At 40.8% G+C, this 26,500-nt stretch overlaps 1 protein-coding gene across 9 annotated transcripts in view; it reads right to left on the minus strand.

Moving 5' to 3' along the window:
- The window catches only part of AGRN (agrin), a 3,161,231-nt gene that overhangs the window by 946,387 nt on the left and 2,188,344 nt on the right, over positions 1–26,500 (minus strand). For all 9 annotated transcript variants that reach the window (XM_044063089.1, XM_044063082.1, XM_044063083.1 and 6 more), the window contains one exon: positions 20,223–20,447. In XM_044063089.1, coding sequence (XP_043919024.1) covers positions 20,223–20,447 — 225 coding nt within the window. The remainder of the gene's footprint in view (positions 1–20,222; positions 20,448–26,500) is intronic.

Consider the following 26,500-nt stretch of genomic DNA (forward strand, 5'->3'; position numbering starts at 1 on the left):
TTTTTACATTTCTTAGTATGTTTACACCAAACAGCACCTTTTAAACTATGTGAATGTGGTGTTTTTTTAAGTATTCGGATGACTTTTATGTCATTTTATTGTGTGTACCTTTAAGAAGCTTTCAACCAATTAAATACTTAATCTAGTTACTCCTAGTAGAACCAATAGTTGAACTTTTTTAATTGTATAAAAGTTGTGGTTTATGTTTGTTATGTTATTCTGATGAAGTCTCCTTCAGTAAGACAAAAGCGCTCAGTCGTACAATAAATTTTACCTTGAAGCATTGCTGGATCCTTGCTGGTGTATTTTTACTATTTTACTCTTTAGTTGTGACTATTTACGCTGCACCTGTTTAGTAGTGTTCCATGATAAGCACTAAACCTTGGTATAGCAGGAGTGCTGTCATTGCACTGAAATCAATAGAGGTGATTGTAGGTGGGTGGCTGGCATAATGGTTAAGATGTTTCTCTTACAGATACAAGGTACAGGGTTTGAATCTCACATGGGGTAATTGGTTAGGCTTAAAATGGCCCACAAGGCAATTAGCCTAGTAGTAATCTATAAGTCATGTTGCAATATCTGCGAAGATATGAAGGAATTCAATTTGCAAAAGGGCCTCAAGCTCTGAAATCATCCTGTTAAATCTTCTAGTATTTAGTGCTGCCATGTTATTGTCCAAATCTAAGTTTGAGTTTCTAATGTAGGAATTTTATTTTGCAGGGATTCTGTGTAAGGGAGGCACTGTATGGGCAGCAAAGGCTTTGGTCAATTCTTAGAGGCTCTGGTATGAGAAGTGTAAACAGCCATCCATGACAAAAACAGGAATTATTATCAACCATTTCATCCCAAGTCGATACATCCTGCAGCTCCTTAGAATGACACCAACAACTTATCCAACTGTAAAAGCCAGTTATCCTGTTTTGGTATCTAGGCATCATTCATTCTAAATGTAAGACACTACTCAAGACCTGCCTTTCCTGCTTCTAAAATATGCATAGTTAGCATGTGTCTTTGTGTGACTCCTGAGGTGGAGTACCTTAGGTCATTCACTCCTACATGGGCCAACAGTAAGCTGTACTCAAATTTACCTTGTTTAAGGGATCATAGGGCTCATGTCACACTATAGATCCTGGCACCAGTCTATCAGCTGACTGTCACCATGTTCTTGTCCAACTTGATGACCAAAACATTTCCTTGTGTGGAAAAAGACTTTGTGGACCTTACTGGCTCAGACCTGCATTCCTAGTGACTCTTAAGTGGTCTTTTGTATTTACAGTATGTGTGAGTAGAGACGATATAAGTATTGCCTTGTATGGTGACGGATGGGGTTTTTTAAGTTTATTTTATAACACTTTGGGATTTTTTTCTCTGCAGCCTCAGCATAAGTTTTGAGTTTAGTGGTGCTTTCTGACTAATGTGGCGGGTTGCAGAGGTACAATGCTTCCAGATAGCGGGTTGATGCAACAGGTTTGCATCTCTGTTTTTTAAATATTTATAACTCTTGCAGGGAAAAGTGACAAAATAGGAATGCATGACTTAAATCACTAATGAGTAACTTTCAAATCAGGAAACCAAATTTTTATCAAGCTTAGGTCTCTATCCAAAAATGTGACGTCTTCCTGAAAATGCAGTAATAGCTACTCTAGTCTCCCTCAAATCTTACAAGATAGAGTCAGGGGGGTGTATAAAGAAGCTACTGTCAACATCATTCCCCTTTTCAGTCCTTAAAACATCATGTATATCCCCAATAAATCCACCAAGTCAGCTTTTACTTTAAAATGTAATCCAACAGAGAGGTAAATGAATGCGTCTCATTGTCTTGCATTGTCAGACACAACTCTCAACCTTTCATCTCCGAAATGTGGAACGCTACCTATCACAATGTGGAACAAGTGGGCAAAATGTGCAACATTAATAATGACTACAGACAGCTGAGGAGCTCATGGCATGGTTATTAACTCTTTCTTCATACATTTGAAGAATTAATATGATTCAATATTATTCAGTACTAATTATTGTGGATGTCTGTTAAAAATAAGGAATGTGTGTAAAACCCTTTCGACAAGGAACAGCATGAAACACAGAATTTTTAAGGTCAAAAATAAGGAAAGCCCATCACAATGAGAAACAGTTGTGAGGTACATTCTCAAACAAGGGAAAATCTCCAGTGTTAATATGCAAACATTGACAGCTTGAGATGCTCCTGACTTAACAGATGCATCTCCTGATGCTACAGAATTTCCAAGAGCATCTTTCTCATATAGGCAAAACTCCAGATCTTTGGAATGGATTCTACAGTCAACGTTCATAGGTTCACAGGTGTGCACTAGGCTAATGGCCCTGGAGCCTTTACAAGCCTAGCCCATAGGATTACCCTGGCATCATGCCACCTAACCTTAGTTCCCAGTGCCTCTGTCGAGTAGACCAAATGGAGTGATCTCCAGGGTGAATTTTCTATTTCCCATCCACTCATCAAGATTTCTCTTGGAAGAGGGCCAGTGAGGTGCACTGTTTGACATGTATGGGAAGTCTATTCCACAGCATGCGTTATGAACCTGTCCCTCCAGCATGTTCTGTTAATTGTGATAATGATGTTGAGGTCTCTGGAGCATGTGGTGTGGAGGGATTGGGATTTCTTTAGATAGAGAATTTCTAACAGAGCTGGGTCAGACATTGCTTTGTAAGTCTAGCAGAGATCACCTCTAAGTAGGCGATATGAGACAGAATAGTTGGAGTTTTTTGAGTCTGTCCATACAGGGCAAATGTTTAAGGCCTAGGATCCTCTTTGTGAGGTACTTTTGTGGCCTCTCCAGTTGTTGCAGGTGTCTAGTGAGGTATATGCCAAATGGGTCATTGTACTTGATGACTGGCCTAAGGAGGGAAGAGTAGAGGGAGACAATGACCTCTTTTTTTCTGGATGCAAAACCCTTAGTAATGACATGTGCCACATAGAAGGACTTTCTGGCCACAGTGGCAATGTGGTGATCAAAAGAGGGGTTGCTGTCAACCTGTGTTCCCAAATCTCTTATAACGTCTTCTGTGTTCAGTGGACTACCATCGATGCGGTAATTCATGGGAACTGGGTTTTTCCCAAAGGGGATGACAACACATTTTTTGGCACTGGGCTTAAAGCCATAGTTCTGACACCAATTGTTGGTCTCAGTGAGGCCTTTCTGTAGGATTTCAACATCACTTTGGGAGTTAATAATGGCTCCCAACTTGCAATCATCTGTGAACTTTGTCAGCCAGAGTCCCTTTGTGTTGGCCTGGATTTCAGAGAAGTAGATACCAAACAGGAGAGGACCCAGGACCGAACCCTGTGGGACTCAACTCGTGACTGGTTGGCAGTCTGACTTGGAGTCAGCTACTTTCACACTGTGGGTTCTATCTGTGAGCCAGTTTGCAACCCACCTAGTGATATAGGGCTTGATGGCTAGCTTAGTGAGTTTTTCTATGATTCCTGAGTGAGGAATGGTCTCAAAGGCTTTGGCCAGATCAAGGTAGGCTGTATGAACCACCTTGCCTTCATCCACAGCTCTGGTGACTGACTCAAAGAAGTTGACCAGGTTGAGCAGGCATGATCTACTCTTCACAAAACCAAACTGTGTGGGATCCAGAGTTTGGAGATTCCCTATACCCTTGTTTATTAGGACCATGATGATGCATTCCATAGCTTTGCATATCAGACTCATCAGGCTAATGTGGTGATAGTTCCCAGGGTATGTAGTCACTATTCCTTTGCAGAGAGGGATAACTGTAGCAGTGTGCCATTCGGTAGGGACAAGGCCTGAGGTGAGGCTTTGATTGAACAGGGCACACAGGTGAGGTGCCAGTTCACTCTGTAGTTCATGTAGAACACAGCCAGGGATATTGTCAGGTCCCATAGAAGCTGTATTCTTGGGCTTGTACAGTGCTGTTTTAACCTGTGCAGCAGTAATACTGGGTTCATGGCAATCTACTGACATTGTGAGTGGCCCTTTGGGGGGGGGGTAAAGTTGGCGGTGAATCTGTCGGCCAGTATATTGGCAATATCTGTTGGCTTGTAAAGGAGATACCATTGTTCGGTAGCTCAGAGAAAATCTTGGTATTACCATGGAGATTCTTTACATAACTATAGAAGGCCTTGTGGTTGTCTTTACTATCTGCTGCAATTTTGTTTTCATAGCTAGCTTTAGAGGATTTGATGAGGGATCTCAACTTTTTGTTGAGGCTGATAAGGGAGTTTTTCCAGTCTTGGAACATCACCTTATTCCGAATCAGTTTCCTCCTTCTGTTGTAGTTTCTTTATGGCTGCAGACCAACAGATTGGCTTCCTTTTTTTGGAGGAGAGTGTCTTGGTTCTATTGGGTATGGTGAGATCTATGCATTTGTGTACTTGTTCGTTTAGTGCATTGGTGTATGATTCGGTAGTCATGCAACTATTCTCCATTGGCATGGGTGCCGTGAAGTTAGACACCTCTGTTTTTAGGTGCCCAAAGTTAGCTTTGGAGAAGATTTTCATGCTAGTTACCTTTGCGAGGTGGGTGGTAGGATATGGATTTCCAAGGTGATTAGTTTGTGGTTGGATCTAACCAGGGAGGAGTTGACTACTAGTGTAGAGCAATGGTCACCCATGATAATAATGACCAGCTCAAGGATGTTGCTATCTCTAGTGGGGATAAGAACGAGTTGGTCCAGGGCATTGGAATTAATGAATTCCAGGAAACGTTGGGCAAGCGTATTGATGCAAGAGTAGTTTTCCCAGTTAATGGAGTGGTAGTTGAAGTCACCCAGTATGAGTGTGTTAGGTTGGACTCTAATATTCGCATGAGTGCTTAGGAAAGTACAGTTGTGTACACTTAGCATAAATGTAGATGTTTGAGTGGATTCACTGCTGAAGTCATCACCTGTGGGATTTCCCTGCTGTGGTAGCCCTTGGCCGGCCAGAATACCAGAGTCAATGTTTTTCTGCATCAGCTGCTGTCGCCTGTAGACTGATGTCAAGTCATCAGTGCTATAAAGCAAAGCAGCTTATGCCATTACATCAGTTGTTCTTGCCCTAACCAGTCAGAAGCCTGAGGAAATATGGCAAAGTTGTCCTGGTGGTTAACAACCACCCCAAGAAGCTTATGTCTCCCTAATGAAAGAGGATATAAGGGGAAGGAGGGAAGGAAACCATGACTGCAACAGTGAATACACTCAAACATCTACATTTATGGTAAGTGTATACAACTGTACTATGTTCTTCATGTTTAACTGTTGCAGTCATCACCTGCGGGAAGATTCCCAAAGCTGAGCAGAGGGGTGGAAGGATTACTTAGAGACCTAGGCATGGGTAAGCAAGCCCTGCAGAACTGCAGAGGCAAACCCTGCCCTAGCCTTAGAGAAAAGAGGAAGGTGGTAATGCTTTGTAAAGGTATGGACCAAGGTCCAGGTCGCAGCTTCCAAGATGTCCCTGGTGGGAACTCCTCTGAGGAATGCTGTGGAAGTGGAGGCTGCCCTAGTGGAATGGCTACAAATAGACTTAGGGGGAGGTTTCCCATGAAATCTGTAGCAGAAATGGATACAGTGCGATATCCATTTGGAAATAGTCTGCTTGAAAATGGGCTTCCCCTCTGCCCCTTGGGCAAAACTGACAAGACGTTGGTCCATTTTACTGAAGGGTTTAGTATGGTCCAGGTAGTATCTGAGCTGTCTGTGCACATCTAGAGAGTGCAGAATTCTTTCCCTCTTGTTTTGAGTGTTAGGGAAGAAGATGGGAAGATGAGTGGCCTGGTTGAGAGTCACATTAGATACCACCTCGGGCATAAAGGAGGGGTTAGTCCTAAGGGAAAGCCTGTTTGCATGGAAAATGATGAAGGGCTCAATGGCCATCAGTGGCTGAAGTTCAGAAACCCTTCTGGCTGAGGTGATAGCTAGCAAAAGAGCAGTCTTCCAGGAGAGGTATTTCAGTTCTGCTGAAGCAGCAGGTTCAAAGAGTGGTACGGTTAGTTTTTCCAAAACATAATTTAGGTCCTGGACTGGAGTGGGTGGCCTTCTGGAACGTCTGATACCGGAAGCCCCTCTGAGGAATTGTTTAGTCAAAGGATGAGAAAATGGGCTGGTCTGTATTACAATGAGCTAAAATGGCTGAGGTGTGGATTTTAACAGAAGAGAAGGAGAGGCCACTGTTGAGTAATTCCACTAGATAGTCCAGGATAAGAGGGACAGAAGGTTGTGAGGAAAGTACAGTTGTGTACACTTACCATAAATGTAGCTGTGCAAGTGAATTCACTGTTGCAGTCATCACCTGTGAGTTATCCCTGCTGTGGTAGCCCTCAGCCGGCCTGAATACCAGAGTCAATGTTTTTGTGCGCCAGCTGCTGTCGCTTCTAGTCTGGCATCAGGTCGGCAGTACTATAAAGCAAGGCAGCCAACGTCATTACATCAGTTTTTCTTGACCTAACCCGTCAGAAGCACAAGGGAAAAGAGATTAATGGACCTAGTGTCTAAGAACCACCTTGGGAAGCCTGTGTCCCCCTATGGGAAGATGTGAAATGGAGGATGGAGGAAGGGAAACCAAGACTGCAATAGTGAATACACTCTAACATCTACATTTATGGTAAGAGTACACAACTTTACTATGCTCCTCGTGTTTCACTGTTGCAGTCATCACCTGTGGGAGGATTCCCAAAGCAGAGGTAAAAGGTGGAAGGATAGGTAGAGTTCTAAGTATGGGTCAGGAGGTCCTGCAGGATTGCAGAGGCAAACCTTGCCCTAGACTTAGAAAAGAGAGGTAGGTAGTAATGCTTTCTAAAGGTATGGACAGAGGTCCAGGTGGCAGCTTCCAATATGTCCCTGGTAGGTACTCCTCTGAGGAAGGCAGTGGAAGTGGAGGTTGCCCTAATGGAGTGGGTACGGATCGACTTAGGGATGGGTTTCCCATGTAGTCTGCAACAAAAATGGGTACAGTGTGAAATCCATTTGGTTTGTTAGGAGATGGGCTTCCCCTCTGCCTCTGCCCCAGAGGCAGATGGGCTTCCCCTTTGCCTCTGGGGTGAAGCTTACCAGAAGCTTGTCAGCTTTTCTGAATGACTTAGTGCAGTCCAGATAGTATCTGAGTTGTCTGTGCATGTCTAGTGAGTGTATACTTCTTTCCCCCTTGTTTTGAGGGTTGGGAAAGAAGGTGGGAAGGTGTATGGCCTGGTTAAGGGTCACATCTGATACCAACTTGGGCATAAAGGAATGATTAGTCCTCAGGGACACTCTGTCTGCATGGAAAATTATGAAGGGCTTGACAGCCATGAGAGCTTGAAGTTCTGAGACCCTTCTGGCTGAGGTGATAGCGAGTAGGAAGGCAGTCTTCCAGGAGAGGTATTTCAATTCTGCTGAAGCAACAGGTTCGAAAGGAGGTAAGGTTAGTTTCTCTAACACATAATTCAGGTCCCAGGGTAGAGTAGGAGGTCTTCTGGGAGGCCTGATATAAGAAGCCCCTCTGAGGAATTGCTTAATCAAAGGATGAGAGAAGAGGGGTGGGTCTGAATCATAATGGGCAGAGATGGCCGAGGCATGGATTTTAATAGAGGAGAAGAAGAGGCCACTATTGAGCAACTCTGCTAAGTAATCCAGGATGAGAGGGATGGAAGGTTGGGAGGAACTGCCCACTTTAGATTGTTTACAGGAGCAGAATCTTTTCCAATTTCCTGCATAAGATTTTCTTGTTCTGGGCCTTCTGGCCTCTGTGATGATGCCCAGGACCTAACTACTTAACAGTGACTTCTTGTTAGTTTTTAGTGTGTGAGCCATGCCGAAAGTTTGAGAGTCTGTAGGTCTGGTTGCAGTATCTTCCCTCTCTCCTGGGTCAAGAGGGCTGACCTTAAGGAAGCAGTTTTGGGGGCTGTGAGGTCAGACTGTGTAGTAAGGGGTACCAATGCTGTCTGGGCCAATCCGGAGCAATGAGGATGGCCTTTGGTCTCTCCTCTCTTATTTTGACCAGAACTTTGGGAATAAGGCTAGAGGAGGGTATGCGTACACAAAGAGGCAGTTCCAGGGGAAGCTTAAAGCATCCACCTTCCATGCTACGAGGTGATAATCCCTGGTACAAAACTTGTGCAGCTGCTGGTTGAGGTGCGAGGCAAAGAGGTCAACCTCTGGGTCCCCACTCCTGGGTGATTTGCAGAAAGATTTCTCTGCAGAGGTGCCACTCATGGGGGTCCAGTAAGCTTCTGCTTAGGTAGTCTGCCAGTGTGTTGCTGACCTCTGGTAAGTGTTGGGCAATCAGGTACAGCCCCGTGGAGGGGGCTGTGAGCCACAGACTCATGGCTTACCTGCACAGGGGGTAAGACTGGGTGTCCCCCTGCTTGTTCATCTACCACATTACTGTGGTGTTGTCTGTTTTTATAAGGAGGACCCTTGGCCTGAGAAGGGGTTGGAATGAAGTCATAGCATTTTGCACTGCCATCATTTCTTTCTGGTTGATGTGCAAGTGAAGTTACTGGGGATTCCAAAGCCTAGTGCTTGCTAGGTGAGTGCCCCAAGCTATGTCTGAGGCATCAGTGGTGATGGTCTGGCCGGAAGGACGGAGGATGAAGGGAAGACCCTTGTCATGGCACAGGCCTCTGCTCACCAAAGAAATTTGTCCCTTATGCAAGGGATCAGTGGGAGAGTGACCTCTAGGGAATAAGAGTGTTGACACCAAAGGTTCTTTAAGTACCACTGAAGTTTCCTCATGTGAAGCCTGGCGAGAGGGGTGAGAAGGACGCAAGATGCCATGTATCCCAGGGCTTGCAGGAACTTCCTCACAGTGAGGTGACTCCGGGAAGCCAGCTGGGTGAAGTATAGAGGCAGGAAGCTCTGCTTTACTGGGGGCAGGAAGGCCATAAGGGTTGCTGTGTCTAGCACAGCTCCCAGGAAAACAATTTTCCTGGTGGGGTTTTTGCTTTGATTTTTTTCTCATTGATGGTGAACCCTAGGGAAGTTAGGATTACTTTGACAAAGAGAATATCCTGGAGCAATTTTTCTTTGCTGTTTGCCTGAATGAGACAGTCATCCAGGTAACGGTAAATCTGTATATTTTTCTGTCTGCAAGCATTTGATGAAGACTCTGGGAGCAGTAGATAAGCCAAAGGGCAGTGCAGAGAACTGAAAGTGCTAATTGCCTGCTCTGAAGTGCAGGAATTTTCTGCACGATTCCCGGATGGAAATATGGAGGTAGGCATCTTTTAGGTCTAGGGTCACCAGCCAGGCATCTGGTGTGAGCATTGGCAGGAGCTGCTGCACGGTTAGCATTTTGAATTTGGGGACAACCAAGGAGGTGTTCAGTTTGGATCGATCCAGGATGGAGTGCCAAGTGCCCTCTTTTCTGGGTACAAGGAAAAGTCTGGAGTAAAAAACTTTTCCTGTTTGTTCCAGAAAGACAGGTTCTACTGCCCCCTGGGATATTAGTGTTTTTACCTGTTTTAATGCCTCTGCTCACTGGTTTGGGGGGAGGTATGGGTACCCTCTTGGAATTGGGAGTTCGCTGAAGGAGAATCTGTATCCCTGAGAAATGATTTTTAATACCCATTATTCCATGGTTATAGAGACCCAATTGTCCTTGAAGAGGGTGAGCCTTCCTCCTAGTTTTAGATGAGTGAAAGGAGGGCAGAGGGTGGAGGGAGAGTCATTGTAAGTGCTTGCCATAGAAGCTTGGCTTAGAACTCCCTGCCTTAGAGACGGAAGTGGTCCACTGTTTGCTTCTTTGCTGGCCCTGGGATGGGGGCCTGGATGTCCTGTCCCTGCGGGGCTTGCTTTGGCCCTGTCTGCTTGGTGCAGGGAAGGCCCAGTGCTTAGAGGGGAAGTTCCTGCTGAATCTGGGTGGTTGAACCTGAAAGAAATCTTTTACAGTTTGCATAGATTTTGCTTTGTCTTCCATCGTTTTAAGCACCTCTTCTGCTTTTTTCTCATATAGTCGTTCCTTATCTAGGGGTGCATCAATAAGTTTAGACTTGACATGATCAGGGAGAGGTTGTTCCTTCAGCCATCAATGTGTTCTAATAACAGATCCTGTCACTGCTGCCCTACTAGAGGCTTCTAGGGCATCCTATCAACATTGTAAAGAGTGACATCTAAGCACCTCTGGAAAAATGGTCAAAAGTTCAAATGAGAGGAACTACAAGTTGAGAAATATAAAAACACCAAGTATTTAATGATTCCAGTAGCAAAGAAACGGTTAGCGCTTTCGTTTGAACAAGTTTCAAATTTCATCAGACAAACTATTCTACATGCATTTACTTTACATACCATAACATTTACTTCTATTAGTTAAAAACAGTGTCAGTCATCGTGATATACAGCTAAACATAAAACTGTTGCCTCATACGAACCTAAAGCTGTCAACACTACATTAAAAACAATTTAATGCAACTAATGTTCAAAAAAGTATATATGTGTGTATATTTAAATATGTGTGGAAATGTATAAATTAATATATAAAACTCTTATGTTGTTGCCAGCGCTAACCATTTCTCTGCTACTGGAATCATTAAATACTTGGTGTTTTTATATTTCTCAACTTGTGGTTCCTCTCATTTGAACTTTTGACCATTGTTCCAGAGGTGCTTGGACTTCAGCCTTGTGTGTTTTTGTATCAGTTTGGTGACTTTGTACTTTAACATTGTAAAAAGTGCTTGGCCACTTGACCAGCAGAGTGAAGTAACTCTGCCAGCTCTTTAGAGTTGGCACCGTCAGGAGAGGTAGCAATCTTCTCTTTTAATTGTTCCAAAGTGTGTTGTTGATATTTTAACATATTGAACTGACAATTGAGTGCTCTGATAGCTAAGGTTGCAGAGGTGTATACTTTCTTACCCCATCTATCCAGAGCTTTGGAGTTTTTGTCAGAAGGAAGAGGATTCTTGGCAGAACTAGTCTTAGCTCCTTTGGGTCCATGTGTAATGACATCAGGGTCTGCAGCAGGGCTCCTGTACAGGTATTTGTGAGAATCCGGTACTCTGTAGTACCTGTCAGGTTTAGCTGGAGCAGGAGGCAGGGCATCAGGGGCTAAACTGAATTCAAGGAAAACATCATACACCACTTCTAGAATGGGTGGGATGGCCAGGGGTCTGTGCTGGGGCAGGTCCAGAAACTCTCTAAGTCATTTCTTTGACAGTGGGTAGTCCTGAGATTCCCATTGAATATGTTCCCCGAGGGAGTGAAGGGTTTCCCTGAAGGAGAGGTCCTCTGGAGGGGAGGCAGAGGGGATGGATTCCTCTGCATCTGAATCCTCATGAACAGTTAAGGGCTGTTGCTCCTCTTCAAAGGCAGAATATGAAAACAGAGTCATACCAGATGTTTCTTAGTCCAGTACTACCTGAGAACTTAACAGCTCCCCACTCTAATGTCCAGCCCCAAAAGACCTTCTTTACAATTCACTGAAATAAGGACAAAAACTCAAATCAGGCATTTTAAAACAAGTAAACTCTAAATGCCACAAATGAAAGTTGGCAATCACATAAAAATACTGGAGAAAAACAAATGCTAAGTCATATATACTTAAAACCTTCTCTCTTAATAATCCCTTCTCGCAAAAGGTTTGACTGACTACTTTATGTATATATATATATATATATATATATATATATATATATATATATATATATATACATATCACTTCCCTGATTCTCAAGCAGTGTGCAGCTATCACCATCTTGTCCACTGAAAACTACATTCCACCCAATCTGTTCGAACAGAGCATACCTCGTCCCCAGCCTCAGACATTTCATGCATGTACTGTAAGTGGCTGTGCAGTTCCTGAGGGGTGCTGCTCCAGTAAAAGCATTAAATGCAGCACATAATGCAGAGATGCACTGTCCCACCACATACTCATCAATGTATGTTCAAATGCGGGTGGTTTATCACTTAACAAGGACGGAAGATTTAGATACTGTTCATACACCAGCTAACATGAGCTGTAACTGATTGCACATTACATGAAGGACCTCATTTTTTCTATCACATGTTACTTTGCTTTACATTTGAAATACTGTGCAAGTACTGCTGAGGGTGATAAACTCTGCTCTCCACTACCACAAATTAAGAACAAAACACTAAGGGAAGAAACGCAGTATCTTCTTTACCACAATAATGCAATATAAGCCAAACCTTCCCCTTTGCTATGTCCTCCAAGGACCAGCAGCCATGATACATCCAGCCACAGAGAGTGTGTTTGTGTGTTTGTGTGTGTGTGTGTGTGTGTGTGTGTGTGTGTGTGTGTGTGTGTGTGTGTGTGTGTGTGTGTGTGTGTACGAATTGGAGAGTGCGGATACAGAAAGAAGAACAAAACATAAAGACTTTAGCAGCACACTCACACGTAGAATGATACCAACAAAAGAAAAGAAGAAAACAAAAGGAGAAAATGTACTTTTGAAATTGTTCATGGAAACATCTGGACATTAATAAACAAATATATAAATAATAATAGCTGTACTTGTATTAAAACAAGTTATAATTTTATTTCTTTACAAGTAAAGTTAATCTAACTCAGTAAAATGGCAAACAGTTTTACACATACAGCAGAATAAAAAAAAAATTTAAAAGGATTACCCTTAAAAACTGGAACTCTAGGGACTGATAAAAATTAAGCATTTAAAAATGTGATAAAGAAATTAGGAAATCGGAAGAGGTCAGAACTTCTCTTAAAATTATATGCTCCTGCATGAAGGTGGGTAGTCAAAACAATATTCTGATATGTGTACAGCATGTAGCAAAATGTAAGGGATGAGCGTGAATGCAAATGCCTATTTTATTAACCTGTTTGTGGGTTGTTTTCCATGCAGGATAGATTTCACGAGACAGTCTAATTTAGCAAATTCATGCTCAGAGGATGTGTGCAAAACAACAGATAAAGAGTGCATAACTAAAACAAATATTCATTTTCCAATAGAGCAAAACAGAATGCAAATAAACCTGCACTATATGTTCTAAGACCTTAAAATAAGCCAGGAGAACTGTTCTTTTGTTGATCAGGTTAGTTCCACTAGGCTAAAGGCCTCTTTTCAGGGGAGACTGAAGGTGGTATTACTAGGGAAAATGAGGAACCTCTCTAGACATTCCAATTATTAGATATGCCTGGTTAGGTACATACCAAAGGGGGCACTGTACTCAATGATAGGTCTGATGAACACTGAATCGAGTGGAACAATGAATTCCTTGGACCTAGATGCCATACATTTGTTTATAAGTTGCGCAGCATAGAATGATTTCCTCACCACTGTAGACACATGACGGCCAAAGGCTAGATTACTGTCTATGTGTGTCCCTAAGTCCCTGACTACTGGGTCAGCTCTAAGGGGTGTATTGTCAATATGATAGTTAGCAGGGGTGCATGACTTCCTGAAGGATATTATGCATTTTTTGTCATTTAGTTTTAATCTATGGCTCTGACACCAGTTGTTTGTCTGTGTCAGCCCTTCCTGGTGAACATTTGTGACAGTACGAGATTCAATGACAGCTCCTAATTTGCAATCATCTGCAAATTTAGTCAACCACAGACCACTGACATTGACCTTGACTTCAAAGAAGTAAATGCCAAAAAAAGGAGCAGTCCAAGGACCAATCCCTGAAGGACTCCACTTGTGACTTGCCTCTTGGTAGAGGTGGACTCCCCAATTCTAACTTCCTGGGCCTGTCTGTGAGACAGTTGGCTATCCACCGGGTGACATATGAGTTTGTACCTAACCTCTTAAGTTTGTCTACAATGCCTGAGTGAGGTATTGTATCAAATGCCTTGGCGAGGTCAAGGTAGGCAATGTGAACTATTCTGCCCTCATCCATTGCTTTGGTAACCTTCTCAAAGAAGTCCACCCTGTTGAGTAGGCATGACCTGCCCTTGATGAAGCCAAACTGGGTTAGGTCTAGTGTCTGGAGGTTTACTATATCATTATTGATCATTTCCATGACAATTCTTTCCATGGCTTTGCATATAAGACTAGTGAGACTTATGGGTCTGTAGTTTCCAGGGTCTGTGGATAGCCCACCTTTGTGCAGAGGGATGATGGTTGCTGTTCTCCACTCATGAGGCACAAAGCCTGTTTGTAGGCTACAGTTGAACAGTAATACCAGAGGCCCCGAAAGGTCATATTTCATGCTATTTAGAAGGCATCCTGAGACATTGTCTGTGCCCATTCATGCAGTGTTCTTGGCCTTAGAGAGAGCATTATGGACCTTGTTCCTTAGTGATAGCAGGGGGAATGGTATTTCCTGAGGAAAGGTTGAGAGAGAAAGAGGGTAAAAGTTGGAGCTGAATTTGTTGTCCAGTAGTTTTGCTATATCGTATGTCTCAGTATAGGTGGCTCCATTTACAATGAGCTCCACACATGATTGTATATTGTCTTTGAGGCTGCAGACATAGCTAAAGAATCTTGTGTTTGCCCTTGATCTGGGGGGTCAAATTTACCTCAGATTTGGCTTTGGTAGACTTTATTTGCCCTCTGAGTTGTTTGTTTAGTTTGATGAGAGTGCTTTTATCCTGCTGGGTGCTGCACCTCCTAAGTTTTGCCATGATTTTCTTCCTCCTGTTATACAGCCAATTGCTTTTGTGATTCCAACAGGGTGGCTTGTTTTTTGAGTTATTCCAACAAGGTGGCTTGCTTTTTGAGTTAGTTCTGCATTTTTTCCTGGTGGGTACAGCTGCCTGTATGCAGCTATTAACATGCTTGTACAGGGTTTCTGTGAACAGTTTTGCGCAGACAGCAGTGTTCTCAGGGTTTATGGGGGGGGGGGGGCTTGAAATTTTGTCAGGTTATCACTTAATAGCAGGAAGGCAGCCTTAGAGTAGTTCATGAATATTCCGGGTTAGCTTGGGGTCCAGGTTTTATTTTTACTTCAAAGGAGAACATTTTGTGGTCTGACCTTACCAGGGACGACATTACACTAGATGGTGTGCAGCACTCTCCCATATTAGTGAGGACAAGATTCAGTATGGTTGCACCCCTGGTTGGTGTATTGACAATCTGGTCCAGGGAGTTTGTGTTTACAAAATCCAAGACCTCTGTCCTTGTACATTTGGTGTTATATAGTATTCCAGATAATAGTGGTGTAATTAAAGCCGCCTATGAATGTGGTGTTGGTTTAGATGGTTAGTGTTTCCAAGTTTAAATACATGGTATGGGTTTCCTGGGTCACAGAGGGAGACCTACAGCTGGCAATGAAGTGGCATTGGATTTTGCCTATAGTGACTTGAACATGGAGTAGCTCAAGTGCATTGTTCTGTTTGACCATCCTTGAGGTAAATTTATTTTTGATATAAATTGGATGGCGCAGTGGTGCAGTAGTTAGTGTTGTTGCCTCACAGCAAGAGGTTCTCTGATCTGATTTTCGGCTGGGTGCCTTCTGTGTGGAGTCTGAATGTCCTCCTTGTGTTCGTGTGGTTTCCTCTTTGTGCTTTAGTTTCCTCCCACGTTACAAAGAAATGCATCTGGAGCACTTCTCCCCTGGCCTCTGCTGAAAATTGGCTTGTTCCAAGTCGGACTTTCATGATTAACAAATGTTCATAGGTTCATAGGTTGGTACTAGGCTATCAGCCCTAGGGTCTATACAAGCCTAGCCATAACAATTCCCTGGCTATTTCTTCCCATATTATTTACTTTCCTGGACCCCTGTCTAGCAGGGCGACTGACGTGATCCCTGGGGTGAATTTCCTTTCTCCCATCCAATCGTCAAGGTTCCTCTTGAAGAGGTCCAAAGAGGCACTCTGCTTGACATGTATGGGCAATCTATTCCAGAGTCTGGGGAGTCTCTGGGTCAGGAACCTATCCCTCCAGCATGTTTTGTTTATTGTGATGACAAGGTTTAGATCCCTGGAGCGTGTAGCTCTGAGGGACTGGGATTTCTTTAAGTGTAGCATGTCCAACAGCTCTGGGTTTGACATGGCCTTGTATGTTAAGCAGAGATCGCCTCTGAGTAGACGATATGTGACAGAGTATAGCTGGAGTTTTTAAGGCGGTCAGCGTAGGGCATCTGCTTTAGGCCTGTGATTCTTTTAGTGAGGTATTTCTGAGGTCTTTCCAGTTGTTGCAGATGTCTTGAAAGGTACATACCAAATGGGGCGTTGTATTCTATAATGGGTCTAATGAGGGATGAGTACAGTGGGACAATGACCTCCTTTTTTCTGGATGAAAAGCCCTTTGTGATGAGGTGTGCCACATAGAAGGATTTCCTGACTGTTGTGGCGATGTGGTTATCGAAGGTGAGACCACTGTCCACCTGTGTCCCTAAGTCTGTTATCAAATTATTAAATTAAAAATAAAAATAAAATTAATAAATAAAATAAATAAAAACTGAGACACCTCCAGATTTAGTCCCTGTGTGTGAAGTAGCCCATCTAAAACTGTGGAAGGCATTATAACTTCAAGTAGAAAGGAATTTGGTTTAACATCTCATCTGCAGGATGACCCACTCAGGGCAGCAGCCACTCCTTATGCTGCAGTGCCGTGTCAGCAGTTGATATACTTGGTAGTAACAGAACCCACAGCCTTCTGTACCAAAGGTGAATGCGGTACCTGTTGCATCACTGACAGAGATTAGTCTCATCCAGGTTAACTGATAGGTCCTATGCATCCATTATGCTACACTTTATATGACATAAATTTATAAGTACCAGTAGTGCAAAAGGCTGCAATATCATTTGAAGCTTTGTGATCTTTTGCAGCCAGATGACCTAGGAGACGATTCAGTGCATCATTTCAGGTGTATGCAAAACTGAACTAAAACAGTTTTGGTCAAAGATACACCACTGTAGACATCAAATAAGTTTTCTGAAATACCAGTCCCCAGACCCCCAAAAACATATACGCACATAAGCAAAAGCATAAAAACTATGACATTGAGCACACTGCACCCCTCCAATCTAAGCTATTCTCACTCTGAGTCTGCTGCACTTTGGAAGAAAAGCTAATGCGCAAAAATAAATATTTTAAAAGGTACTATATCCACCTCTGAGATGGCATAGTCTTAGAATTCAAATAAAGCACTATGGCCTGATTCTATGTAATATTAGAGCATGTGGCTTGATTCTATGTAATGTTAGAGCATGTAGCCTGATTCTATGTAATGTTAGAGCATCTGACCTGACTCTATGTAATGTTAGAGCATGTAGCCTGATTCTATGTAATGTTAGAGCACGTGGCCTGATTCTATATAATGTTAGAGCATGTAGCCTGATTCTATGTAATGTTAGAGCATGTAGCAAGCATATGGTCATAAGAAAGAAAACTATCTAGCCAAGCTGCTCACCTTCAAGCAACTGAAGGAAAGCCTGACAAAAGAGTTGCAGGAGCATTAAAAAGTCTCTCAGAACTTTACAGTCTCTTCACAGTCCCGCTGTGGTGTTGAAGACTGGGGGGGAGGGGGTGTTGATGAAAGTAATCACTTTCACAGCAGCAAGTCTAAGAAGAAACCAAGTAATTTACAGGCAATTAGCCTTTCCTCCATTCTACAAGGCTTCATGGAAAATATTTTACAAGCCAAGCAATCGTTACTGAATTTTAATTTTCTTGTCACTTTTGTATAGTATGGCTTCCAATAGCAAAGATCTTATCATTTCAAACTATGACTAAATTGGACAGGGTGCATGTGTGGAGGGGCAGTCCTGTGGATGAGGTGCAGCTGCATTTGAGCAAAATCTTTGACATTATGCCTCATTGCAGGCATACAAAATGGTTAAAGGGTAAAGGAACGGGGTGGATTTGAAACTGCCGTTCTGAAGCAAGTGAATGTTACATACTAGTGAGTTCTGCTTTCTTCCTAATATATTTGTGTTAGATATCACAGTGAATTTGGGCAACAAGACCAGCTTACATAGTGATAGTAAAAACAATGCTATGCCAGTCAAAGATGTGGAAGGAGGACTCCAAAGTTCCTAGGATTTAAGGTAAAATAATGTAAACTGTGAAGAGAGAGTAACCCATGTAAAGCTTATTGCCTTGGTGGACGGACAACATATGCAGGACACAGCAGAAAAGTACCCCCTAAGTAATATTCACTCTTAACTGCAAACATGCTATGGAATGAAAAATGCTGCAGCAAATGGTGATAAGAAAATGGGGTTCATATCCTGAGGACTACGTATGATGGATGGTGAGGCCATCCTTCCACCATACAGGACACTGGTCAGGCCACATGTGCATTACTGTATGCAGATGGTGGTGATGCCATCCTTCCACCACACAGGACACTGGTCAGGCCACATGTGCATAACTGTATGCTGACAGATGGTGAGGCCACCCTTCCACCATACAGGACACTGGTCAGGCCACATGTGCATTACTGTATGCAGATGGAATGTGAGGCCATCCTTCTACAATACAGGACCCTGGTCAGGCCACATGTGCATTACTGTATGCTGACAGATGGTGAGGCCATCCTTCCACCATACAGGACACTGGTCAGGCAACATGTGCATTACTGTATGCAGATGGAAGGTGAGGCCATCCTTCTACCATACAGGACCCTGGTCAGGCCACATGTGCATTACTTATGCAGATGGATGGTGAGGCCATCCTTCCACCACAGAGAACATTGGTCAGGCCACATGTGCATTACTGTATGCAGAGGGATGTGGAGGCCATCCTTCCATTGTACAGAACACTGGTCAGGCCATATGTGCATTACTTATGTAGATGGATGGTCAGGCCATCATTCCACCACACAGGACACTGGTCAGGCCACACATGCATTACTGTATGCAGGTCCAGAGACCACAAAGACAAAAAGAAATTAGACAAAACAACATCCACCAGTAAAACTCCTTGAAGGCTTTTTGAGCCTACACGGTAGAGTGTGATTCTGTTATATTAAATTTGGTGACCTGGTCCTGTGGTTCTTGTTTTGCTTTATTCAGTCATTTTATTTTATTTTATTTTTTGGTTGCACACAAAGAGAAATTAGGTTTGCAGAAAGTGTGCAATGTGGGTTCTCAAAATGATGATGGGTATAATGGAATTATAGTATAAATAAAGCCTTAGAAAGCTGGACAGGCATATGCAAAATGAGAATATGAAATTAATACATTACACTGTTTGAAAACAAATGAAAGTAATGAAGCTGAAAAAAAGGCAGGCATGAAATGGACATGCTCATGCAAGGACAGTAATGACCAGAGTCTTACTGTAAGTGGAAGCTACTCTAAAGTCTTGGAGAGTGTTGTCTAATGTAGATATCAATTTTCTATTACTGTCACTTAAATTTTCATATTATATTCCATGTTCTGGCATTACCTATGTCTGCACTGCATTCCAGGTATACATTTTTAAATAGAATCAGACCAGACATTGCCTTATTAACAAGGCGGAGGTCACCCCTTAGCAGTGTAGACAGAATATAATGAAAAGTTCTGTTGTGTTTCTGGGATAACTGCAAAACAAAAGCAGAAACAAACACTAACAAGGGTAGGCGTTCAGAGATGCCATAACTTAATCCCCCCATTTCAGCTCTGTATATTTAACATAATTCATATTCATACACACATTAGTGTTCATTACACAACATCCCTCCTCCAGTCACAATGGCACTAGCAAACAAACAGTGCACTCATTGCCTTGTTGCTCACCTGTCTAACACCTCCATAACATCAAAACTGGTTCACACCTTCATCTCCATTGCTGTTTAGTGTCTGTTTAGTCCTAGGCAAGGCTCAGTCTTCTGAACAAAGAAGATGTACCCATGTCCGAAAGCTACTCTTCCTATTTTTCTATCTACCTGTAACTGTAAGATTCTGACTACATCAAATTGCAGAACTGAAGCTCAGCAAATTAACCCCTCCACCAAGGAGTCCTTTTTTGTGTAAGCACATTGCTGCAAAATATATTTAAATAGCTGTATTTGCAAACAAACTTTGTACTGCGGGCCCCTGCTGCGTACGCTATGAGCTATGTATCACTTCATATGTACTCTATCTGTTTTAATAACACAGACTTATGGTGGTTGGTCAAGGCTGGTATTCTTTACATCAGATATAAACACACTCTAGAAAATATTCTGTGTTATGACATAAAGCTTACAATATCTCTTTTGGCAACAGTCGGTTTTATCTAGATATCTCCAACTCAACCATTTGGTAATAACAGGTACTATATTTAGCCTTACAGAGATGAAAAGATTAGAATCGTTCTTCCTGAACAATAATCTGCTGTGTGTTCTCTGCACTAAAGTTTAGCAGCTAATTCTCTCTCACTTTCTGTTCATTTAAGTTCTAGGAAAAAAAAAGTTGATAAGGAAATTAGTAGACTCACCACAGCTTCCATCAAATATCTTGTAAACATTTGTCTGGTTTTCACAGGCATATTTGTTCAAAGAGCATTCGTTCTTGTAGTCTTTGCCATCACTGCCACAAATGATCTTCTTAGGTTCATGATCACAGGTTGTGGGACAGACACATCTGGCGGACTGACCCTCAGATACTGGAACACATGTGCTGCCAAAGCTGCATTTCACATTTAAGCATGGATCCGTTGCACCTAGAAAAAAAAACGCAACGTAAATACTGAAGCTAAATAAAATGAAAGTATCAAATGCCTGTATGGTTCTCTGGGCCACAAGAGATCTTAGGACTCTATACTGCAAGTAACGCTACATCAAGGTATTAATCTTAAGTAACTAAAAACTGGATTTAGCTTTTTAACCCAAAGCCAAAAAAGGTACTCTATAACTGCATTATCTTACAAAAAAAAAAAAAACTCATATTTTCAAACTACACAAGCCAGTTCTCTGAGGCTGATATCTTATTAAGACATAGGACTTTTTATTATTGAAGTTACTGGATCCATGTTTAAATGACTTACTTCACAACTTATATTTACTCTCTCTTTACCAGACAAAATACACCAGAAAGACAAGCTTTTTCCATGGATCACCAGTGAGCTATGATATGTGCAGGTCACCTCTAAAAGTCAAAGTATGCCTTAAGTGCATTGTAAGGACAATGGCGACTTACAGAAAGTCCATCCAGTATGACCTGTACATTTTTTAATGTGTGTGGGAAGTTAGAAAGTCACTGGGGTTTGGAAGTCCTATTACTGTCACCTGACATAGACTGTACGTTTTCAGATGACTTACTATTTACAGAATTTCATTACCCCATAGACATGTTGATATTAGTAAAACTTGTCTAAGTATTCTATTTGTGGACGAGAAACAGTAAAGTTGTTCAAGGAGGAGCTCCCAGTCCCATTAATACTATGCATGCTGGGAAAGATAAGAAAGATAACAGCACTGTTAATTACAGGAACAGGAGAAGCTGATGTGAATGACATATTAACTATTTACTTATCTATTTACATTTTGTTGACCGGGTTAGTCCCACTTGGCTACTGGCCACTTTTCAGAGGAGACACGAGGTGATATTCATACTTGCTATAACTGAATGCCTCGTTTTTCGGATGGACAATAACTATTGGGAAATGTACAAAAAGATAATTACTAAGGATGTGGTGGCCTTGTAAAGGGATAAGGGAGTGAAAGGGAGTGACCTGCTTGTCTAAGGATGTGAGAAAGCTACACTGATTAAGAGTTTATTGGTGGAAGTACAGGTAGTGAATTCAGTGGTGCTAATATGCCTTAAATATCATATTCAAAATGGAAAGATAACATAGAAAAAGGAGTTTTTTTATGTTGATGCTCTTTCAAATCTCAGCTGCAAATGAAAAGATTGCAACTGACTGACTTATGTGATTTCTGATGGGTGGACCAGGTGAAACAATGAATAACAGAAGGAGCATGGTAGACTTGCAAACTAAACATAATGGAAAAATGTGAAATTAACAGATATATGGCTTTTGTGTAGTACATAAGGCTTGCATGCAATGTCTTCCCTTGTTGAGAAGAATTTGTTGGAAGTAAAAAAGCCACATATATACTGAGAAGATGATGAACACATTTCCAAAGAGCAATATAAATTAAAAGACAGAGATTGAAAAAAAATAAGTTATAGACTACAGCATGATATTGACTAAAGACCACCTGTTGGACAACATTGATTGAAAACAGGTACAGGTTCAAGAGGATGTCGGATGGAAGCCCCTGTTATAGTAAAGAACACAATATTAGAGTTTATTGGAAGGAGAAAAGTACATTTAAAACCCTTCAGAGAAAATACATCAGAATATTTGTCTCGATTATGAGGATTAATGGCATGAATTGGAAAGAATGAAGCTATATAAAGGAGGATGATGATTTAATTTGGGTTCCTATTGCGTGATCGAAAATTGTAAATGGCAAACGTATATTGAGTGAACCTGATTAGTCGAAACATTGCCCACATAACACAGAAATCGCTGTAGGAAATAGTTTCCCTTTACTTCAATGCAGTGCGATCTCGGAGTAGGAATATTTAAGTAGTGGGGTGTGGGAGGCACAGCCCCCCACATGGGGGTGCAGGGGGGCCCCCCCCCCGCCTACAGTGTTTAGGTAAGTATAGTTTTTTATTTTTATTTTTTTATTATATTTTCGAAATTTCAAACATCGCTCATATGGTGTCGACCCTATGGTGTTCGATGTTTCAAACTTTCGACAATATAATATAGACCCTTTAATTTTACTATTTAATAAGATACATCCATGTATTCACGCAGTTATAGGTAGGTGAAGTAAGTGGCACAAACAAGAGGGGCACACAATCTTACCGTTCATATACGTCATGAGAAAATGTTTAAGGAGATGTTAGTATTAAATAACATTGCATAATTTAATAAGAATGAATCAAAAAGAATGTAGTAATACGATGAAAGCTGGTTACTGTCTGTTGATATGAGACAGACGTTGATTTGTTTTAAAGACTGTACATATGTTAAGATCAATAAAGAAGACTATAACAAGAGCTAGCATGCACATCGGTTTGCTTAAAAAAATCACTATGTAAAAGAGGAATCACTGTAATCATAACCAAATAGGGTTACTAACATGTGTTCCAATCTTTCATATAATACAGGAAGATTACTTACATTATTAGAAAATTGTTTTAATATCAGTTCAATAGAAATTGGGCACCATAATTGCCTGTGATGAGAAACTATAATAAATATCCATGGGGCTCATTGTTGCCTATTTCATAGAAACCCCGCAAGGCTCTAAATACCTTTATTTTAAGTTCTCATTCTCCCAAGATCCCCAACACTGCTGTAGGTTATCCAAGCAGACCAATCACATCAGATATTAAAGAAAGGCAGGTGCCATTATATATGATAATAAATTGAGCGCTTGTAAAAGAAAAGTGAGGTTTGTCATTATTGATGATTTTCTTCAGTCTAGAGTCAAGAATTTGCCTTTTTTTACCTAAGGATCATAGGATTACAGGATCATAGGAAGTTACTAAGCTAATGGCCCCTAGGGCCCTTAAAAACCTAGCCAAGTTCTACCCTTATTTCCATTATCAGCAGAGGGACACAGGTGGGACTCATGTGGTGAACTTACGGTTATCCAGAAGAAAACAACAGGAACGTAGTAAAGCAAAACACGTAACAAGGAAACAACAATGTAAAAAAAAACACGTGTGATAACAACGCAAAAGGCTTTTAATACATAAAGCTTTCGGATACAATCCTTCATCAGTATAACAAACTTTCAGTTAAGAACACAATTAAATGCACATTTTCAAAAATCACATGATGTCACACAGCCAATAAAAACAAAAAAATCAATTAATCACCTTTTCAGGCACATTTGTTTCTATTTCAAAATAGACTTTAGGGATAGCATTTTATTTATACCTGGGCGGTGATTAGCATTCAAATGAATGATCCATTCATACTCCCTCCTTTCCAACCTATTATTTATATCTCCACCCCTTTGGTCATTAACAACCATATCTAAAGCCCTAAAGGTAAAGGTATGAACTTGACCACAACTCTTATAGTGTAAAGCTAAAGCATTGGTTGATACTCCCCTATTCATATCTGATTTATGCTCAACCATTCTATCTTTTAGCCTGCGAGTTGATTTTCCTATGTAAAATGTCTCACAGGCTTTACATGTAGCTAAATACACTATATTGTTTGTGTTACAAGTAGCTCCACATTTTACTCTATATTCTCTCTTCATTATTGGATGAATAAATGAAATATCTCTATTAATATTCATGCAGTTAGAACAATTAAAACAAGGTACTGTACCACATTTTACTGGTAACACATTTGAAGGCTGTATGAAATCTTTATAACAAAGCCTTCTATTCAAGTTACGGCAATTTTTATATGAAAAATTGGGAAATGGAAATCAGGTAAAGATAGTAGTATACACCAATTTTTTCTAATGATTCAACAATTTTACTAGCTTAACTAAATGTACTTACATAGAACAATTTACTCTTCTTCTCAATATTAGAATCTATCCATAAGGAAGATTGTGATATGGTACCATTAGAATAAAAATAAAGTCTTGAGGCATCATTTCTCGTGGCTACAACCTCAGAATAAATATCATTTAACATCTTCCTCCCATAACCTTTACTGATAAAATCTAAAATAAGTTCATTAGATTGTTCAAAGAATAAAACATCATTTGTATTCAATTTACTAAATCTAGTCAATTGTGCTTTATTTATTTTATTTTATTTTTATTTTACATTTGTTAACTGGGAAAGTCCGACTGGATACATATCCATTTTCAGCAGAGGCCTGTGGAGAAAAGCTCCACATTGAAATTAAGTGACACTTAAAGTTGAGGTTACAGAGAAATCTAAGAACATTTAACAAAATCAGTGACAAATTCAAATCAAGGTTACATTTAGATAAGAATAAAACATTGTTGGTAATGGAATAAATATGCAGAGATAACAATCACATATCAGAAGTGTGTATAAAAGAAAAAGGATTTTCAGTTAGAAAGTAAGGATGATAGTTACGAGAAAGGTGGTTAGGTAAGAAGGAATGTATTTACTACTGGCAGAATAATAAGTTATCTTCCTGATAATGGAATAAAAGAATTCTAATGGAGTACAGAAATGTATAATATGAGGGAGTGGGAAGAAAATAAAAAGGGTAATCACCTCTGTGAGCTAAGTTTGGATTACTTTTGTCTTGGTATATGTCGAGTTAGTCAGGGTTTAGACAAGAGCATGAATATTCTTCTATCTTACCTCAGTCTGATTATTGTATGGGTTAGTCGGGGTTTCGACATGTTAATGTTTGGTTCGACTGCGAGTCTGTGGGCGAGAAGGAAGTTACATCAGATGCCCACAGACTCGCAGTCGAACCAAACATTAAAGCAAGAAGGAAGTTACATCAGACGCCCACAGACTCGCAGTCGAACCAAACATTAACAAATGAAGACGCTGTTATAAATTTGAGCCGATATGACTTGAATGAATATGAAATTACACTGCTTAATAGAGGTTTGGAATTTATACTTACATCAATTGATTTTATGGTTAATGTTTTGACAGAGTTGAAAGTTTTTTGTCGCTCTTTCAATTTATGACTAATTTTTGGCTCAAATGCGGAAGATAATGTCATGTCTTTAAGGAGAACTAGTATATTTATTCCTGTTAGCCATCCTGTTATAACAGCATTTTCTGAAGTATGTGAGCAGCAGCTGAGGGTGGTATTTGAACAAAATAAAGTTTTACAATTTGACACTGAATGAACATCAGGCATTGTTGGATTTGGAGAATAATTCTGAAATTATTTTAAAACAAGCCGATAAGGGTGGCGCAATTGTACTTATGGACCACGAACTGTATTTTTCTTTAGTAAGTGAGGAGTTGAAAAATTTTAATGCTTTTAAACAGGTTACTCTACTAGATGTACAAAAATGTGTTTGAGATGTGAATTTATCAATATATGAGTTACAAATTAATAATTATATTTCGTTGGAATTATTTCATTATTTTAATGTGTCTTGTCCTGTTTTGTCTAGATTTTATGGTCCACCAAAGGTTCATAAATGTTTATCACAGCCCCATATGCGAACAATCATTTCCAGTATGGGTTGGATTACTGAACCGATTTCCCTATATTTACAGAATGTTTTGAGTGGTTATTTTAAGCATGTTAAAAGCTTTACAAGGGATACAAGCAATTTTCTTAATAAATTTAGGGAATGGTGTAATGCTAATACATTTGAAGGCTATTTACTAGTTACTTTCGATATTGCATCATTATTTACAGTGATTCCCCAAGATTATGGTATTTCAGCAATCACGGAACTTTTGGTCGAGATTGGGGGCTTGTTTGCATGTAGGACTGAGACCATATATGAGCTTTTGCAACTAGTGCTGGGCAATAATTATTTTTTATTTGATGGAAAACCCTATCATCAGTTGAGTGGTGTTGCAATGGGCACACCAGTGGTAAATACTTATGCAAATTTGGTTTTAAGGAAATGGGAGAACGAATTTATATTTGGTGATTCTGTTTATTCATCACAGGTATTATTTTTTCGTCGATTTGTCGACGATATTTTTCTTGTGTGGAAGGGAAATGAAAATGAGCTATTAACATTTATTAATTTTATTGATGGTACTACATAATTTTTGAGGTTCAAATCAAATTATTCAGTTAGTAAAATAAATTTTCTT

Source organism: Protopterus annectens, chromosome 2.part1 (assembly GCF_019279795.1).
Source record: "Protopterus annectens isolate FY-2018-M chromosome 2.part1, PAN1.0, whole genome shotgun sequence".
NCBI classification, from domain to species: Eukaryota; Metazoa; Chordata; order Ceratodontiformes; family Protopteridae; genus Protopterus; species Protopterus annectens.